Here is a 20,000-nt window from a genome sequence, read left to right as displayed (position 1 = left end):
TGCTTTCCATCAAGCCTTTAATGACCCTTATAAAAACTAGGGCCTATGGTCCCCTATGACGCCCTATGGGCCCTGGTCGTAAGTAGTGTACTATAAAGTATGCCGTTTGGGACGCACTTTATCTGTGGGGCTGGCCGTTCTCCGTCACTGCTGGGACCTGGTCAGGAGTGTGTAATGTTAGCGATGGGAATGTGTTGGGACAGATATGACTACGTAATAGAAGGACAGACACAAGCTCTGGTTATGTTTCTGATCAACGTGAAATGTTCACCTCACTGAATACACCCTTGCAGGTGGACTTTGACCTTGGCGTTTCCAAGCAGGAAGTCAAGGATAATATTTGTCTTTTCTTTTGTACCTGACGATTGTGTCGGAAGCTTGTCTTGGAATATGTATGCCACTATTGGATTATAAGAGGCTTGCTCATGGAACAGTGAACTCAAGAGGACACAGGCTACATTCACAGGTAATAATATTGGACTTCATCTAAAGAAATGCTTAAGAGACTCTGTATATATGTACGGAAATGTCTGAGGTATAAAGATACAGTAATGTGGAAATGCGAGAGAGACCAAGGCAGAACAATAAGCTTTGGAATAAAGTTATTCATGTACAGTGCATTCGGAAAGTATTCAGACCCCTTCACTTTTTCCACATTTTGTTACATCACAGCCTTATTCTAAAATTGATTAAAAAAAAAAAAATCTTTATCAATCTACACACAATACTCCATAATGACGAAGGGGAAAACAGGTTTTTAGAAATGTTTGCAAATAAAAATCAGAAATACCTCATTTACATAAGTATTCAGACAATTTGCTATGAGATTTGAAATTGAGCTCAGTTGCATCCTGTTTCCATTGATCGACCTTGAGATGTTTTCTACAACTTGATTGGAGTCCACCTGTGGTAAATTCTATTGATTGGACATGATTTGGAAAGGCACAAACCTGTCCAAATATGGTCACACAGTTGACAGTGCATGTCGGAGCGAAAACCAAGCCATGAGGTTGAAGGAATTGTCCGTAGAGCTCTGAGACAGGATTGTGTCAAGGCACAGATCTGGGGAAGGATACTAAAAAATTGTCAACAGGTCCCCAAGAACACAGTGGCCTTCATCGTTCCTAACTGGAAGAAGTTTGGCCGCCCGGCCAAAGGGCCTTGTTCACGGTGGTGACCAAGAACCCAATCGCCACTGACAGTTCTAGAGATCCTCTGTGGAGATGGTTGTCCTTCTGGAAGGTTCTCCCATCTTTTTAAAAATGTATTTACATATTTATTTTTTTTACCCCCTTTTCTCCCCAATTTCGTGGTTTCCAATTGGTAGTTAGTCTTGTCTCATCACTGCAACTCCCATATGGACTCGGGACAGGCGAAGGTCGAGAGCCATGAGTACTCCGAAACACAACCCAACCAAGCTGCACTGCTTCTTGACAATGCCCACTTAACCCGGAAGCTAGCCCCACCAATGTATCAGAGGGAACACCGTACACCTGGCAACCGTGTCAGCGTGCACTGCGCCCGCCACAGGAGTCGCTAGTGCCCGATGGGACAAGGACATCCCTCCTCTAACCCGGACAAAAGTCACCTAAAAGACTCTCAGACCATGAGAAACAAGATTATTTGGTCTGATGAAACCAAGATTGAACTCTTTAGCCTGAATGCCAAGCGTCACGTCTGAAGGAAACCTGGCACCATCCCTACGGTGAAGCAAGGTGGTGGCAGCATCATGCTGTGGGGATGTTTTTCAGTGGCAGGGACTGAAAGTCTAGTCAGGATCAAGGGAAAGATGAACGGAGCAAAGTACAGAGAGATCCTTGATGAAAACCTGCTCCAGAGCGCTCAGGACCTCAGACTGGGGCGAAGGTTCACCTTCCAACAGGACATCAACCCTAAGCACACAGCCAAGACAACGCAGGAGTGGCTTCAGGACAAGTCTCTGAATGTCCTAGCCAGAGCCCGGATTTGAACTCGATCGAACATCTCTGGAGAGACCTGAAAATAGCTGTGCAGCGACTCTCCCCATCCAACCTGACAGAGCTTGAGATGATCTGCGAAGAAGAATGGGAGCAAATCCACAAATACAGATGTGCCAAGCTTGTATCGTCATACACTCGAGGCTGTAATCGCTGCCAAATGTGTTTCTGATCTGAATACTTATGTAAATGTAACATTTCTGTTTATTTGTAATGAATTAGCTAACGTTTCTAAAACTGCTCTGTCATTATTCAGTATTGTGTGTTTGGGATAGATAGGTTTTTATTTATTTATCCTTTTTAAAAAGGCAAGTCGGTTAAGAACAAATTCTTATTTACAATGACGGCCTAGGAACAGTGGGTAAACTGCCTTGTTCAAGGGGCAGAACGACAGATTTTTACCTTGTCAGCTCGGGGATTTGATCTAGCAACCTTTCGGTTACTAGCCCAACGCTCTAACCACTAGGCCACCTGCCACCCCAAAATTGATGAAGGAAGGGAAAAAAAACTGATTTGAATACATTTTAGAATGAGTCTGTAACGTAACAAAATGTGGAAAAGTCTAAGGGGTCTGAATACTTTCTGACTGTGGTGTATACTGCAGTCTGAATTTGTTTAGCTCTGTTACAGAATCAACATTTTTATATTTATTACTGATATCTGTATTAGTAAATATTGATTTTGTGACCACATCTTTTTTTGCCAGTAGGGAAATGGTTTTTATTGTCACCTGGAAGGTAGTAAATGTGTTATGAACTGGTTGATATATTACTGTGATGTCAGCTACTGGTGGTGGTACCTGGCAAGGTGAGCAGGGACTAAGCCTACCTTTTTCTTAGGTCAGTTTCACATACACACAACCCTTTTTAAAGGAGGAAGACTGTCTGCTGACTGAATACAACATCGAGGTGTCAGCTGCTGACTGAATAGAACATTATGTGTCAGCTGCTGACTGAATAGAACTGCTGACTGAATAGAACATTGAGGTGTGTCAGCTGCTGAATGAATAGAACATTGAGGTATGTCAGATGCTGACTGAATAGAATGTCGAGGTGTGTCAGCTGCTGACTGAATAGAACATTGAGGTGTGTCAGCTGCTGACTGAATAGAACATTGAGGTATGTCAGCTGCTGACTGAATAGAACATTGAGGTGTGTCAGCTGCTGACTGAATAGAACATTGAGGTGTGTCAGCTGCTGACTGAATAGAACTGCTGACTGAATAGAACATTGAGGTGTGTCAGCTGCTGACTGAATAGAACATTGAGGTGTGTCAGATGCTGACTGAATAGAACATCGAGGTGTGTCAGCTGCTGACTGAATAGAACATTGAGGTATGTCAGCTGCTGACTGAATAGAACATTGAGGTGTGTCAGCTGCTGACTGAATAGAACATTGAGGTATGTCAGCTGCTGACTGAATAGAACATTGAGGTGTGTCAGCTGCTGACTGAATATAACTGCTGACTGAATAGAACATTGAGGTATGTCAGCTGCTGACTGAAAACAACATTGAGGTATGTCAGCTGCTGACTGAATAGAACATTGAGGTATGTCAGCTGCTGACTGAATAGAACATTGAGGTATGTCGGCTGCTGACTGAATAGAACATTGAGGTATGTCAGCTGCTGACTGAATAGAACCGCTAACTGAATAGAACATCGAGGTGTGTCAGCTGCTGACTGAATAGAACATTGAGGTATGTCAGCTGCTGACTGAATAGAACATTGAGGTGTGTCAGCTGCTAACTGAATAGAACATTGACGTGTGTCAGCTGCTGACTGAACAGAACATTGAGGTGTGTCAGATGCTGACTGAATAGAACATTGAGGTGTGTCAGCTGCTGACTGAATAGAACATCGAGGCGTGTCAGCTGCTGACTGAATAGAACTGCTGACTGAATAGAACATTGAGGGATGTCAGCTGCTGACTGATTAGAACATTGAGGTGTGTCAGCTGCTGACTGAATAGAACATTGAGGTGTGTCAGCTGCTGACCGAATAGAACATTGAGGTGTGTCAGCTTCTGACCGACTAGAACATTGAGGAGTGTCAGCTGCTGACTGACTAGAACATTGAGGTGTGTCAGCTGCTGACTGAATAGAACATTGAGGTATGTCAGATGCTGACTGAATAGAACATTGAGGTATGTCAGCTGCTGACTGAATAGAACATTGAGGTATGTCAGCTGCTGACTGAATAGAACATTGAGGTGTGTCAGCTGCTGACTGAATAGAACATTGAGGTGTGTCAGCTGCTGACTGAATAGAACTGCTGACTGAATAGAACATTGAGGTGTGTCAGCTGCTGACTGAATAGAACTGCTGACTGAATAGAACATTGAGGTGTGTCAGCTGCTGACTGAATAGAACATTGAGGTGTGTCAGCTGCTGACTGAATAGAACATTGAGGTGTGTCAGCTGCTGACTGAATAGAACATTGAGGTGTGTCAGATGCTGACTGAATAGAACATTGAGGTGTGTCAGCTGCTGACTGAATAGAACATTGAGGTGTGTCAGCTGCTGACTGAATAGAACATTGAGGTGTGTCAGATGCTGACTGAATAGAACATTGAGGTGTGTCAGCTGCTGACTGAATAGAACATTGAGGTGTGTCAGCTGCTGACTGAATAGAACATTGAGGTGTGTCAGATGCTGACTGAATAGAACATTGAGGTGTGTCAGCTGCTGACTGAATAAAACATTGAGGTGTGTCAGCTGCTGACTGAATAGAACATTGAGGTGTGTCAGCTGCTGACTGAATAGAACATTGAGGTGTGTCAGCTGCTGACTGAATAGAACATTGAGGTGTGTCAGCTGCTGACTGAATAGAACATCGAGGCGTGTCAGCTGCTGACTGAATAGAACTGCTGACTGAATAGAACATTGAGGTATGCCAGCTGCTGACTGAATAGAACATCGAGGTGTGTCAGCTGCTGACTGAATAGAACTGCTGACTGAATAGAACATTGAGGGATGTCAGCTGCTGACTGAATAGAACATTGAGGTGTGTCAGCTGCTGACTGAATAGAACATTGAGGTGTGTCAGCTGCTGACCGAATAGAACATTGAGGTGTGTCAGCTTCTGACCGACTAGAACATTGAGGTGTGTCAGCTGCTGACTGACTAGAACATTGAGGTGTGTCAGCTGCTGACTGAATAGAACATCGAGGTATGTCAGATGCTGACTGAATAGAACATTGAGGTATGTCAGCTGCTGACTGAATAGAACATTGAGGTGTGTCAGCTGCTGACTGAATAGAACATTGAGGTGTGTCAGCTGCTGACTGAATAGAACATTGAGGTGTGTCAGTTGCTGACTGAATAGAACTGCTGACTGAATAGAACATTGAGGTGTGTCAGCTGCTGACTGAATATAACTGCTGACTGAATAGAACATTGAGGTGTGTCAGCTGCTGACTGAATAGAACATTGAGGTGTGTCAGCTGCTGACTGAATAGAACATTGAGGTATGTCGGCTGCTGACTGAATAGAACATTGAGGTGTGTCAGCTGCTGACTGAACATTGAGGTATGTCAGCTGCTGACTGAATAGAACATTGAGGTGTGTTTTGAGGTCTTGCCCTTTTTTTTACAAGCCTTTTATCAGTCTATTTGTATTGCTGTCCAAATGTTCTGCGACGGGAATGATTAGACCTGAAATATTACCTTGATTTCTAGGCCAACTATCAATGACAATCACTTCACATTTCAATAATTACTTCATTCATGACTTGCTCTCTTGTCAACATGTTTATCTGAGCTATTTCACCTTAAAAACCCCTTCACCTGTTGTATGGGATATGTACTGGTGTGTGAACAGAGGTGATAGCATGGTTTTATATTCTTTATACTTGGTAGTGATTAACTAGTGTCTGACTGATGCAAAGTGTATGTGTAACTTCTTGGTTTCCTTTTTTGACTAAGTCAGCAGAATTGGCACATTTCTGGATTCCTAATAACTGTTGGCTTGTAAGACTGATCACTCAGTCAGAAATAAAGGTGTGTGTGTGTGTGTGTGTGTGTGTGTGTGTGTGTGTGTGTGTGTGTGTGTGTGTGTGTGTGAGCTTCTATAGAACTAGAGCTGAATGATCATCGTTCTGTGACTCGTGGTACTTCTGTTTTCTATGGCTGGTTCCCTGTACATCTCTTTCCTCTCTTTCCTGACCTGTGATCAAAGCAGGTCACGGTCACACACCTGTTTCACCTGCTGATACTCTACCATGACCTTTGCCCTTTGCAGATTGGTGACGTCACGATTCAAAAAAAGAAATAAAAAATGTTCAGGAACAATAGCGTGCCGTTTCCCTCTCAACCAAGGTACAGTATCACACCTGTATCCTCACCGTCTTGATTATTAAGTGGGTTGCTAGATCCGTTCAAGGAAAGACAGTAGTGATACGATCAGCCTCCTTATATATCATGGGCGTCCTCAGGAAACGGACTGTATATAAACTACACACTCCCTTTTGCTATACGAACGATACATTTATATTTGAGTGGCAATCCTAACACTTCCTTTTAGTGTTAGTTGATCTAAACATTGCTAACGTACTGCACTCTACAGATGCTTGTTGATCTAGTGTCAGATGGCAAACAAGTAATGTTGTATTGGCCTATGAGTACAACAGTGGAGTTAGTAATGGGTGTGTGTTGCAGAGGGTTCCCTCAGGTGGATCCCCCCTCTCAGAGGTCCAGTATGACCAGACCCAGTGCCAAGTCCATATACAGTGAGTTCATAGTTCACACCTCCAATCATGTTTACCACTAAGCCTATTGGTTCAATTCAATATTTCAGTAAGCGCTAAGTCAATTGGTTTAATTCAATCTTTCAGTAAACGCTAGGCCTAATGGTTAAATTCAATCTTTCAGTGCAAAGGAAGGAGTATTCTGAAACGATGAACAACCAACCTGACAACTTTCAGTACAGGGTGGAGGTAAGGTTAAATTCTGAACATTCAGATTGAAATGTATTGTGGTGGCTCTTGTATGATTATCTGTCATGTGGAATAAGAGTCATGTCTCCCTATAACTCCTCTTAACACTACCTGTCTCACATTCTATCCTAGCACCTGTTTACGTGTGAGTTGGACGGCCAGGAGGTGCGCAACTTGGATGACTGTGTGACCAGGCTGCAGAGGCTGGAGGCTAAGGGCCGTGTCTGGGGGCAGGAGGTGATCCTGGAGGTCCAGGGAGGATACCTTCAGCTCAACGACATCGAGACCAAGGTAGCCAACCTGTCACCTGTCTCTAGACAACGTACAACGTATCTATTGTTGTTTGTATATGGAGACCAAGGTACTGTCTCTGTAATAGATGCACTGTCAGTTAACAGACATGTCAGTCTATCGTACGCCTGTGTCTGTATTGTTCCTGTCTGTGTCGAATGCTGGTGACAAACAACACTCATCCTGTGGAGGTCAAAGTTCAGTTCCCTTTATTCATGTGTACTATAGAGGGGGATGGGTTTGGAACACCATAATGATGTCCATTGGAAATACAGTGATATTGGGTATTGCATAACTTGTATTAGCTTGACCTCATCGGTGTCCAGGCAATCTCATGAAGTCACGCTGTGTGACTTTTGCCACGTTCACACGCTAGGAAACTCTGACGTTTCCGACTTGCTAACGGACTGGTGGTAGTTTTACACGTGCTGCTTTCGACCAGCTAGCAAGTTTCAGAGTTCCCGACTAGCACGTAAATGCGGCATAAGTTCTCTCTACAGGCAGAGTCAGTGCCTCTGGGAAGTGTAGTTCAGACCAAGGCTGTGTTGGACACCTGTGCCTACAACTCCCTACTCACCTTCTCCCTACCCCTCTGTTCTCTCTACAGGCAGAGCTGGAGTATGTGCCTCTGGGAAGTGTAGTTCAGACCAAGGCTGTGTTGGACACCTGTGCCTACAACTCCCTACTCACCTTCTCCCTACCCCTCTGTTCTCTCTACAGGCAGAGCTGGAGTATGTGCCTCTGGGAAGTGTAGTTCAGACCAAGGCTGTGTTGGACACCTGTGCCTACAACTCCCTACTCACCTTCTCCCTACCCCTCTGTTCTCTCTACAGGCAGAGCTGGAGTATGTGCCTCTGGGAAGTGTAGTTCAGACCAAGTCTGTGTTGGACACCTGTGCCTACAACTCCCTACTCACCTTCTCCCTACCCCTCTGTTCTCTCTACAGGCAGAGCTGGAGTATGTGCCTCTGGGAAGTGTAGTTCAGACCAAGGCTGTGTTGGACACTTGTGCCTACAACTCCCTGCTCACTGTTATGGTCCAGGAACGCAACAGGCGCATCCCTCAAGTCTTTATGTTCCAGTGTGAGGAGGTCGGGGTGAGTGAGACAGATTCCACCAGCCTAACGTCACTGCACATGGACAAGTTACAGATTTCACTATAACCTCAGCTACAACCTACAAGTTACAGATTTCACCATAACCTCAGCTACAACCGACAAGATACAGATTTCACCCCAGCCTCACCCCCAGCCTCACAGATTTCACCATAACCTCAGCTACAACCGACAAGATACAGATTTCACCATAATCTTAGCTAAAACCGACAAGATACAGATTTCACCATAACCAGCTAAAACCGACAGATTTCACCATAACCAGCTAAAACCAACAGATTTCACCATAACCAGCTAAAACCGACAGATTTCACCATAACCAGCTAAAACCGACAGATTTCACCATAACCAGCTAAAACCGACAGATTTCACCATAACCAGCTAAAACCGACAAGTTAATCAACAGATGCCTATTTTTGTTTGGGTAGAGATGTGAAGTGTGTTTCATCCCACTATCTAACTTTGGGGAAACATCAGTGAACGAGTGGATGTAATATTTCTTAACCTTTTGGTTGGATCTTGGATAATCAGGGATGGAATTAGTAAAAAATAAATAAAATAAATTTAAAAAATCACTCAGAATTCACCACTGTGAAAATAGCAAGAATTCAGCTCATAGTACCATTTATGTATTTAGTCATGTCAAAATGATTTCACATTGGGACCTGTGCTCCATGAGTTCCTCCTCAACCTCTATTCCATCCCCTGGATGTAGTGGTGTAGTGTATAAGTTATCCTGAGACCGAGTGGTGCTATCTGTCCCTCTAGGCAGAACCCATCAGAGACCTGGACAGGGCTGTCCAACACAGTGCTAATTCTCCACCTGTTGTCACCTAGCAGTGTCTTAATGAGACTAACCTGTGTAAATAGGAGATTGTTCTGTCTGTTCCTTTAGGCAGAGCATATCAGAGAAGACCTGGACAAGGCTGTCCAACACAACGCCAATGCTCCTCCTCCTGAACCTCGCAGAGAACCAAGCAGACACAAGTACGACATCAGAACACACGCACACACACACACACACACACACACACACACACACACACACACACACACACACACACACACTAAACCTCTCTCTTTCTCAGGAGTAATCTGGAGAACATCATCGGTCAACAGGCGAATGGGAATGGCTTCTGGCCCATTGGTCCTGCTCCTCCCATGATGCTGCAGGAGAGGACCCCTCCTCCCCCTGACCGCACCGCCCCGGTGTACAACAACAGAAACGGAAGGGACTATGGTCAGTCTTTAGCTTTGTCTGAAAAGTTTACAAGGCGTCAAATCTTTGATTCCTCCTGTCCTTGATTCCTCCTGTCCTTGATTCATCCTGTCCTTGATTCCTCCTGTCCTTGATTCATCCTGTCCTTGATTCCTCCTGTCCTTGATCCCTCCTTTCCTTGATTCCTCCTTTCCTTGATTCCTCCTGTCCTTGATTCATCCTGTCCTTGATTCCTCCATTCCTTTGCATTAAAGGAGAGGTGCCAAGGTCTCTCCCTTCAGACCTTCTCCTCCAATGAGTTTGGAGAAGGTGGCAAGGATTTTCCTTTTATGCTTCACTACAACAATGGAGTTTAATGCCAGAAGTTGAGATCTGTCTTTATCCGTGTGTGTTTCCAGAGAGCTTCCCTCCCCCTCCAGTCTACAGCCCACTACAGGAGCCCCTGCACAGTCCGGAGGTATACGGAGGGTCACTGCAGTACGGAGCTAGAGACCAAGAGCCTCGCCAACCCCAGCCTCAATACACTGACACAGAGAGGAATGTGGTCAGTACTGTGTCTTGTTACACAACCCAACACCCTAACCCCTCACCGCCAGCCTCAGCCCCAAATACACTGACACACAGAGAGGAATGTGGTCAGTACCGTGTCTTGTTACACAACCCAACACCCTAACCCCTCACCGCCAGCCTCAGCCCCAAATACACTGACACACATAGAGGAATGTTGTCAGTACCATGTCTGTTACACAACCCAACACCCTAACCCCTCACCGCCAGCCTCAGCCCCAAATACACTGACACACATATAGGAATGTTGTCAGTACCATGTCTGTTACACAACCCAACACCCTAACGCCTCACCCTCAGACCCAGCCTCACCCTGAGACCCAGTCTTAGACCCAGCCTCACCCTCAGACCCTAGCCTATTATACCATACTTTAAGTGCATTGTTCTGTCTGGTTAAACCAGGCCATCTGTTCCCTAACCTGTTATACCAGACTTTAAGTGCATTGTTTTGTCTGGTTAAACCAGGCCATCTGTTCCCTAACCTGTTATACCAGACTTTAAGTGCTATTCTGTTTGGACTCCCGGCTACACATTTTAGAGTACATTTACAAGTGTTTCTCAGTCATTCGATGTTCGTACATTATTTGTCTGTGTAGGAAATTTTAAACCATGTGCTGAACGACGTGGAGCTCTTCATGGGGAAAGTAGCCGCTCCTCATGAAGAGAAGAACAACAAGAAGAACAAGAAGAAGAAAAGCTCAAAGCCAAACGGTGATTTAAGTCAAATTTATCTTCAATCAGCTTCGGAAACACTGGTCCCAGATCTGTTTGTAGCCAGTTAGCCTGGTCCCAGATCTGTTTGTAGCCAGTTAGCCTGGTCCCAGACCTGTTTGTAGCCAGTTAGCCTGGTCCCAGATCTGTTTGTAGCCAGTTAGCCTGGTCCCAGATCTGTTTGTAGCCAGTTAGCCTGGTCCCAGATCTGTTTGTAGCCAGTTAGCCTGGTCCCAGATCTGTTTGTAGCCAGTTAGCCTGGTCCCAGATCTGTTTGTAGCCAGTTAGCCTGGTCCCAGATCTGTTTGTAGCCAGTTAGCCTGGTCCCAGACCTGTTTGTTGACAGTTAGCCTGGTCCCAGATCTGTTTGTAGCCAGTTAGCCTGATCCCCGATCTGTTTGTTGACAGTTAGCCTGGTCCCAGATCTGTTTGTAGCCAGTTAGCCTGGTCCCAGACCTGTTTGTTGACAGTTAGCCTGGTCCCAGACCTGTTTGTAGCCAGTTAACCTGGTCCCAGAACTGTTTGTTGGCAGTTAGCCTGGTCCCAGAACTGTTTGTTGCCAGTTAGCCTAGTCCCAGAACTGTTTGTTGGCAGTTAGCCTGGTCCCAGAACTGTTTGTTGGCAGTTAGTCTGGTCCCAGACCTGTTTGTTGCCCGTTAGCCTGGTCCCAGACCTGTTTGTTGCCAGTTAGCCTGGTCTCAGACCTGTTTGTTGCCAGTTAGCCTGGTCCCAGACCTGTTTGTTGCCAGTTAGCCTGGTCCCAGCCCTGTTTGTTGCCAGTTAGCCTGATCCCAGACCTGTTTGTTGCCCGTTAGCCTGGTCCCAGACCTGTTTGTTGACAGTTAGCCTGGTCCCAGACCTGTTTGTTGCCAGTTAGCCTGGTCCCAGACCTGTTTGTAGCCAGTTAGCCTGGTCCCAGACCTGTTTGTTGGCAGTTAGCCTGGTCCCAGACCTGTTTGTTGACAGTTAGCCTGGTCCCAGACCTGTTTGTTGGCAGTTAGCCTGGTCCCAGATCTGTTTTCTCTTGCCAGTTAGCCTGGTCCCAGATCTGTTTTCTCTTGCCAGTTAGCCTGGTCCCAGATCTGTTTTCTCTTGCCAGTTAGCCTGGTCCCAGATCTGTTTGTGCTCTTGCCAACTCCATTACAGTTAATGTCAAGCCAAACATGACAATGAGTGACGGGAAATTAGCATGAGGCCAGGAAACACTAGTGTAAAGGACTGATACTAGGGTAAAGGACTAAAGGACTGATACTAGGGTAAAGGACTGATACTAGGGTAAAGGACTGATACTAGGGTAAAGGACTGATACTAGGGTAAAGGACTGATACTAGTGTAAAGGACTGATACTAGTGTAAAGGACTGATACTAGGGTAAAGGACTGATACTAGGGTAAAGGACTGATACTAGGGTAAAGGACTGATACCAGGGTAAAGGACTGATACTAGGGTAAAGGACTGATACTAGGGTAAAGGACTGATACTAGGGTAAAGGACTGATACTAGTGTAAAGGACTGATACCAGGGTAAAGGACTGATACCAGGGTAAAGGACTGATACTAGGGTAAAGGACTGATACTAGGGTAAAGGACTAAAGGACTGATACTAGGGTAAAGGACTGATACTAGGGTAAAGGACTGATACTAGGGTAAAGGACTGAGACTAGGGTAAAGGACTGATACTAGGGTAAAGGACTGATACTAGGGTAAAGGACTGATACCAGGGTAAAGGACTGATACTAGGGTAAAGGACTGATACCAGGGTAAAGGACTGATACTAGGGTAAAGGACTGATACTAGGGTAAAGGACTGATACTAGGGTAAAGGACTGATACTAGGGTAAAGGACTGAGACTAGGGTAAAGGACTGATACTAGGGTAAAGGACTGATACTAGGGTAAAGGACTGATACTAGGGTAAAGGACTGATACTAGGGTAAAGGACTGATACTAGGGTAAAGGACTAAAGGACTGATACTAGGGTAAAGGACTGATACCAGGGTAAAGGACTGATACTAGGGTAAAGGACTGATACTAGGGTAAAGGACTGATACTAGACTAAAGGACTGATACTAGACTAAAGGACTGATACTAGGATAAAGGACTGATACTAGGGTAAAGGACTGATACCAGGGTAAAGGACTGATACTAGGGTAAAGGACTGATACCAGGGTAAAGGACTGATACTAGGGTAAAGGACTGATACCAGGGTAAAGGACTGATACCAGGGTAAAGGACTGATACCAGGGTAAAGGATTGATACTAGACTAAAGGACTGATACTAGACTAAAGGACTGATACTAGACTAAAGGACTGATACTAGGGTAAAGGACTGATACCAGGGTAAAGGACTGGTACTAGGGTAAAGGACTGATACTAGGGTAAAGGACTAAAGGACTGATACTAGGGTAAAGGACTGATACCAGGGTAAAGGACTGATACTAGGGTAAAGGACTGATACCAGGGTAAAGGACTGATACCAGGGTAAAGGACTGATACCAGGGTAAAGGATTGATACTAGACTAAAGGACTGATACTAGACTAAAGGACTGATACCAGGGTAAAGGACTGATACCAGGGTAAAGGATTGATACTAGACTAAAGGACTGATACTAGACTAAAGGACTGATACCAGGGTAAAGGACTGATACCAGGGTAAAGGACTGATACCAGGGTAAAGGACTGATGCTCTGCAGAAATATTTATAACAGATTTGCTTGGGTTTCTATACTGGAAAATAATAATTTGTCTATTTCTGTAGCTGACAACTTGCCACATTGGGAGGAGTTTGTTGTCTGTCTTCAGAAAATCAAGTATGGATTCAACCTGCTGGTATGTTTACCTCCTATCAGAAATCATACGATGTCAGACGTTCACTTGAACTAAGTGTTGATTTAATTAACCTCAGGTTTTCTATAATTTCATATCATTAATCAGACATAATGGTATTATCATATTACCTGAAAATAAAGTATGCTGTTGAATTACTCTGTACAACTCAGGGGTTTAGTTTCCTGGGGTGTGTTTGGGGAAACTCTGCTTTACAGTACCGATTGCAACACAGCCCATTATTGCTGAACTTTTTTAAAAATTGGAATGTGTGCCTCATTGGTTCTTGTGCTGAGTAAGCACTGTTGCCATTGGTCCTTTTCTGTTACAGGGAAAGCTGAATGGAGAGATCCAGAACCCTAGCGCTGCTGACTTTGTCCACATTCTCTTCTCCACTCTGGGCATGGTGAGCATCTGTCTGTAGCACCAAGCAGCCATGACTAAGAAGGATATGGGACCCTTGCCTAGGCTACTCCTGGACTGATTCATTTGTCTTTTAATTCAAGAGTAGGCTTGAAGCTAGAGTCCTTAATTGAAACAATAACAAAGCTGATACCCCTCCTCTGTTTTTGGTTAAAAGCCGAGGGATGGGCCTGGAGAAATACAACCACTATCAGATTAATAGATAGAGCTATGGATGCAAGGACTGACCATCCATGATATCAACATTATAGTTATAACCATGTTATGAGGCTATATAGGACCATCCATGATATCAACATTATAGGTTTAACCATGTTATGAGGCTATACAGGACTGACCATCCATGATATCAACATTATAGTTGTAACCATGTTATGAGGCTATATAGTACCATCCATGATATCAACATTATAGTTTTAACCATGTTATGAGGCTATACAGGACTGACCATCCATGATATCAACATTATAGTTATAACCATGTTATGAGGCTATATAGGACCATCCATGATATCAACATTATAGTTTTAACCATGTTATGAGGCTATATAGGACCATCCATGATATCAACATTATAGTTTTAACCATGTTATGAGGCTATATAGGACCATCCATGATATCAACATTATAGTTTTAACCATGTTATGAGGCTATACAGGACCATCCATGATATCAACATTATAGTTATAACCATGTTATGAGGCTATATAGGACCATCCATGATATCAACATTATAGTTTTAACCATGTTATGAGGCTATATAGGACCATCCATGATATCAACATTATAGTTTTAACCATGTTATGAGGCTATATAGGACCATCCATGATATCAACATTATAGTTTTAACCATGTTATGAGGCTATATAGGACCATCCATGATATCAACATTATAGTTTTAACCATGTTATGAGGCTATACAAGACTGACCATCCATGATATCAACATTATAGTTTTAACCATGTTATGAGGCTATACAGGACCATCCATGATATCAACATTATAGTTATAACCATGTTATGAGGCTATATAGGACCATCCATGATATCAACATTATAGTTTTAACCATGTTATGAGGCTATATAGGACCATCCATGATATCAACATTATAGTTTTAACCATGTTATGAGGCTATATAGGACCATCCATGATATCAACATTATAGTTTTAACCATGTTATGAGGCTATATAGGACCATCCATGATATCAACATTATAGTTTTAACCATGTTATGAGGCTATACTTAGTTTTTTTTACATGTACATTATTTACAAACATTGGAGTAAAACAAACTTATATTTTGGGTTCTGATGGGGTACAACAGCTGAACTAAGCTCATGAGGCATTTATAAATAATATTCTTCAAGAATGAATGGGAAAATCTCATTAATTTATAAGATCCAAAAATGGATGTAGGATACTGTCCGGTAAACCTGTCCCACAGTGTTTAGATATTTGTATGACTCATTCCTCCCTCCTGTCATTGTCTCTATTCCAGTTGATGTGCCACTACCCCCCTGACCTGCCCCCCTCTGTCCTGACCCCCCTGCTAACAGAGCCAGCACTCATCTTGCTTAGCCAGGTGGTCACCCCAGAGGAGGACCAGAAATGGAGGGCCCTGGGAGACTCCTGGAACATCCCCAGGTAAACTACCCTTAGTACCCCATAACCACTTCCTGAGTGCCCCTATTCCCCCTACCTGACTACTCCTAACCACTAACTAAAACAACCTGTTCTGGAGCGCCCTGCTAGCTGGTAGACAGCTGGAACATACCCAACTAGCTCTGGAGACCCCTCTGCTTTCCTAAGTAGCTCTATTCCAACCCTAAGTATCATCTATCCCTTTCCGTAGTACCCCTAACTAACTAACTAGGTACCCCTATCTCTTTCCTTAGTACCCCTAACCTCTAACTAACTGGACCAGCTGTGAAGGCTCCTGGGTGACAGCCGTAGCATGCCCATGTATGGCTGCCTTTAGACACCCCTCCAAATGTAGTGGATTTGGCTATTTCAGCCACACCTGTTGCTGACAGGTGTATAAAATCGAGCACACAGCCATGCAATCTCCAAAGACAAACATTGGCAGTAGAATCGCTTTCCTGAAGAGCTCAGTGACTTTGAATGTTGCACTGTCATTGGATACCACCTTTCCAACAAGTCAGTTAAATCAAATTTCGGTCAACTGTAAGTGCTGTTATAGTGAAGTGGAAATGTCTAGGAGCAAGAACGGCTCAGTCGCAAAGTGGTAGGCCAAACAATCTTACAGAACGGGACCACCGAGTGCTATAGTCTGTCCTCGGTTGCAACACTCACTACCGAGTTCCAAACTGCCTCTGGAAGAAACCTCAACACAATAACTGTTTGTTGGGAGCTTCATGAAATGGGTTTCCATGGTAGAGCAGCCGCACACAAGACTAAGATCACCAAGTGCAAAGCCAAGCGTTGACTGGAGTGGTGTAAAGCTTGCTGCCAATGGAGAGGTGGAAATGCATTCCCTGGAGTGATGAATCACGCCTCACCATCTGTCAATCCGACGGACGAATCTGGGTTTGGTGGATGCCAGGAGAACGCTACCTGCACGAATGCATTGTGCCACCTGTAAGTTCGGTTGAGGACGAATTGCCCAACATCAGTGCCCGACCTCACTAATGCTCTAGTGGCTGAATGGAAGCAAGTCCCTGCAGCAATGTCCCAACATCTAGTGGAAAGCCTTCCTGGAAGATTGGAGGCTGTTATAGCAGCAGAGGGGGGACCAACTACATATTAATGCCCATGATTTTTGAATGAGATGTTTGACGAGCAGGTGTCCACATACCTTTGGTCATGTAGTGTATATTGGGTTGGTTTACCTGTTAGGAACTGTATATAACCAGTCCTGGGTGCAATTAGTATCCGGTTTCTGTCAGACCTGGGTTCAAACAGTATTTGTTTTCTATCAAATACAATGAATGGTTGATTTAAGCCTGCCTTGTTTGCTGGAGTCAGCAACTAGCCAGCGAGATTATTTGTTTTCAGTAGGAGGTGTTCATTGGTTTCCTGTGTTTGTTGTACCAGGTCCAAATGGCCAGACGGTCACATGATCCCGCCCTACAACCCAGAGTTCTATGATGGTTGGCAGCCGCCACAGCCTGTCCCACCGGCAGCCAATCAGGGCCTGAGCAGGAGCAACAGCCAGCACATCCCCCTGAGAAAGGAAATGATGCAACAGATGCCTGATGAGGTAACAATAATAACATCTAATAAAATACCATATGGATTTCAAGCATTTGTTAAAGCAGTGAAGGTCCCCAATCCTCATTTGAGATACAATATTTGCATTTAACTCACATTTTTTTGCACCAATCTCCAAAATTCAAAGTTATGTACACTTATCTAAAATTAGGATTCAGCCATAAGAAGCAATGTTAAATATCATTATCTCATGGTAACCCCTCTGTTCTCTCAGGGCAGGCAGTTGAGCAGGAGCAACAGCCAATACATGCAACGGCCTGAGGAGGTAAGACTGACGAGGACAGAAGCGTCAGAATCCATCAAAACATTCATTCAAACTGTGTCTTTATTACGTTATGTTTCTCATGATTTATTGTCATTGACCGTCACAGCTGGCCCCAGTGAGGATGCGTGTGATCTATGACTTTATGGCCAGGAACCCCCAGGAGCTGAGCATTATGAAGGGAGAGGTTGTCCAGGTGGGTTATGGTTGAACCCCCAGGAGCTGCGCATTATGAATGGAGAGGGGGGTTAGGGTTGAACCCCCAGGAGCTGAGTATTATGAAGGGAGAGGGGGGTTAGGGTTGAACCCCCAGGAGCTGAGCATTATGAAGGAGAGGTGGGTTAGGGTTGAACCCCCAGGAGCTGAGCATTATGAAGGGAGAGCTTGTCCAGGTGGGTTAGGGTTGAACCCCCAGGAGCTGAGCATTATGAAGGGAGAGCTTGTCCAGGTGGGTTAGGGTTGAACCCCCAGGAGCTGAGTATTATGAAGGGAGAGGTGGGTTAGGGTTGAACCCCCAGGAGCTGAGCATTATGAAGGGAGAGGTGGGTTGGAGTTGAACCCCCAGGAGCTGAGCATTATGAAGGGAGAGCTTGTCCAGGTGGGTTAGGGTTGAACCACCAGGAGCTGAGCATTATGAAGGGAGAGCTTGTCCAGGTGGGTTAGGGTTGAACCCCCAGGAGCTGAGCATTATGAAGGGAGAGCTTGTCCAGGTGGGTTAGGGTTGAACCACCAGGAGCTGAGCATTATGAAGGGAGAGCTTGTCCAGGTGGGTTAGGGTTGAACCACCAGGAGCTGAGCATTATGAAGGGAGAGCTTGTCCAGGTGGGTTAGGGTTGAACCACCAGGAGCTGAGCATTATGAAGGGAGAACTTGTCCAGGTGGGTTAGGGTTGAACCACCAGGAGCTGAGCATTATGAAGGGAGAGCTTGTCCAGGTGGGTTAGGGTTGAACCACCAGGAGCTGAGCATTATGAAGGGAGAGCTTGTCCAGGTGGGTTAGGGTTGAACCCCCAGGAGCTGAGCATTATGAAGGGAGAGCTTGTCCAGGTGGGTTAGGGTTGAACCACCAGGAGCTGAGCATTATGAAGGGAGAGCTTGTCCAGGTGGGTTAGGGTTGAACCCCCAGGAGCTGAGCATTATGAAGGGAGAGCTTGTCCAGGTGGATTAGGGTTGAACCACCAGAAGCTGAGCATTATGAAGGGAACGGAAGGTCAGGTGAGTGTCTGACTGTTAGGATTAATACCATGGCTCCTATAAGGAACACAGGCCATTGACAAATGTCCTCCATCTCACTGACTGAATATGGATTAAAAAAAGAATAGCAGTGAATGTCAACCAAACCAGAATCAAAATAACAAAATGGATGTAAATGGTTTTTGCAACATTAGGAAAATATATCTGTGAAAATAAACATACGTTGATCTACAGAAGTGATTTAAAGTTGTAAATTGTGTGTTTCTAGGTCGTAGACAAGTCGGGGCAGTGGTGGAGGATCCGTAATGAACGTGGCGAGGAGGGTCACGTTGCTAAGAACGTTCTAGAGCCTCTGGATGGAGGGAGAGGGCCCTGGGATGAGGGCCAGGAGGTGCGCTCCCCTCCACCCCTCAACATGCAGTCCAGACCTGCAGAGGTGAAAGCCTGGCTGGAATACAAAGCCTTCTCCAAAATGTAAGAAATTACATGGACAACAAACTCTGATCTTTCCTCCTTGGTGGCTCTGCTTACTAGCACTGTAAAACTGACTCAGGGACCGGTCATCAACATGTCATGGAACTCCGCTGGTCCACAGAGTCCACAGACTGGAGGATGGGAAAACATTGTGCTAAACAACCTTGTTGTGAGGGTGTTGTGGTGTCTTATATGCTTACGTGAGCCTTTATGTTGTCATTAGAACGGTTCGTAGCCTGAGCGTGCTGAACGGAGCCCTGCTACTGGGGATGTCCAAAGATGAGATGAGGACGGTGTGTCCAGAGGAAGGAGGAAGAGTCTTCTTCCAGCTGCAGGCCATCAAGTCCTCCATAGCCGTGAGTGACAGTAGCACACACACGCACACACAACTCAGATCACGCAACCTAAAATTATAGCTGATCTACTAAGAGTTTGGGTGCTTCTCTGCCTTTTTTGTCTATCACTGACGAATTGAAGCTGTACGAAATGCATTGTCTGTGAGACAGAGATAAACAACCAGTCAGATATTTTTCTCTCTCTCTCTCATTGCCTGCAGCTTGCCAGTGAGTCCAGTGGATATGGCCCTTATAACGGTCGTTAGGCTGACTCGTCACAAGTAACAACCAAGAGCCGACTGAGGGAGAAGAATAAACTCAACTATTTAACCTTTCATTTAATCATATATTTTTTTTGTCCCTTCATAGACGGGTTGGTTGTTAAGCAACAAAGCCGATGTGTGAGTAACTGTGTGTCAAAACACAGATTGGTTTTGACTGTTGACAACAT

General features: G+C 44.8%; 1 protein-coding gene across 3 annotated transcripts; it reads left to right on the top strand.

Moving 5' to 3' along the window:
- Window positions 1-178: 178 nt before the first annotated feature.
- On the top strand, window positions 179-19,830 carry eps8l3b (EPS8-like 3b). 3 transcript variants are annotated; one of them, XM_036988941.1, is made up of 19 exons: window positions 179-466; window positions 6,215-6,291; window positions 6,631-6,701; window positions 6,844-6,908; window positions 7,041-7,199; window positions 8,146-8,295; window positions 9,209-9,300; window positions 9,402-9,553; window positions 9,931-10,076; window positions 10,696-10,810; window positions 13,565-13,635; window positions 13,964-14,038; window positions 15,553-15,698; window positions 17,109-17,274; window positions 17,500-17,550; window positions 17,657-17,743; window positions 19,009-19,214; window positions 19,438-19,570; window positions 19,771-19,830. In XM_036988941.1, the coding sequence occupies exons 2-19, from the start codon at window positions 6,251-6,253 to the stop codon at window positions 19,813-19,815; spliced, it is 1,971 nt and encodes a 656-aa protein (XP_036844836.1). In that variant the 5' UTR covers window positions 179-466; window positions 6,215-6,250; the 3' UTR covers window positions 19,816-19,830. The 3 variants fall into 3 exon arrangements, with proteins under 3 accessions (XP_036844836.1, XP_036844838.1, XP_036844837.1); XM_036988942.1 differs by lacking the exon at window positions 179-466 and adding an exon at window positions 2,401-2,884; XM_036988943.1 differs by lacking the exon at window positions 6,215-6,291.
- Window positions 19,831-20,000: the final 170 nt, after the last annotated feature.

Source organism: Oncorhynchus mykiss, chromosome 9, assembly GCF_013265735.2.
Source record: "Oncorhynchus mykiss isolate Arlee chromosome 9, USDA_OmykA_1.1, whole genome shotgun sequence".
NCBI classification, from domain to species: Eukaryota; Metazoa; Chordata; class Actinopteri; order Salmoniformes; family Salmonidae; genus Oncorhynchus; species Oncorhynchus mykiss.
The sequence above is the reverse complement of the archived record's forward strand: the minus strand, read 5'-3'. Positions and strand labels throughout refer to the sequence as shown.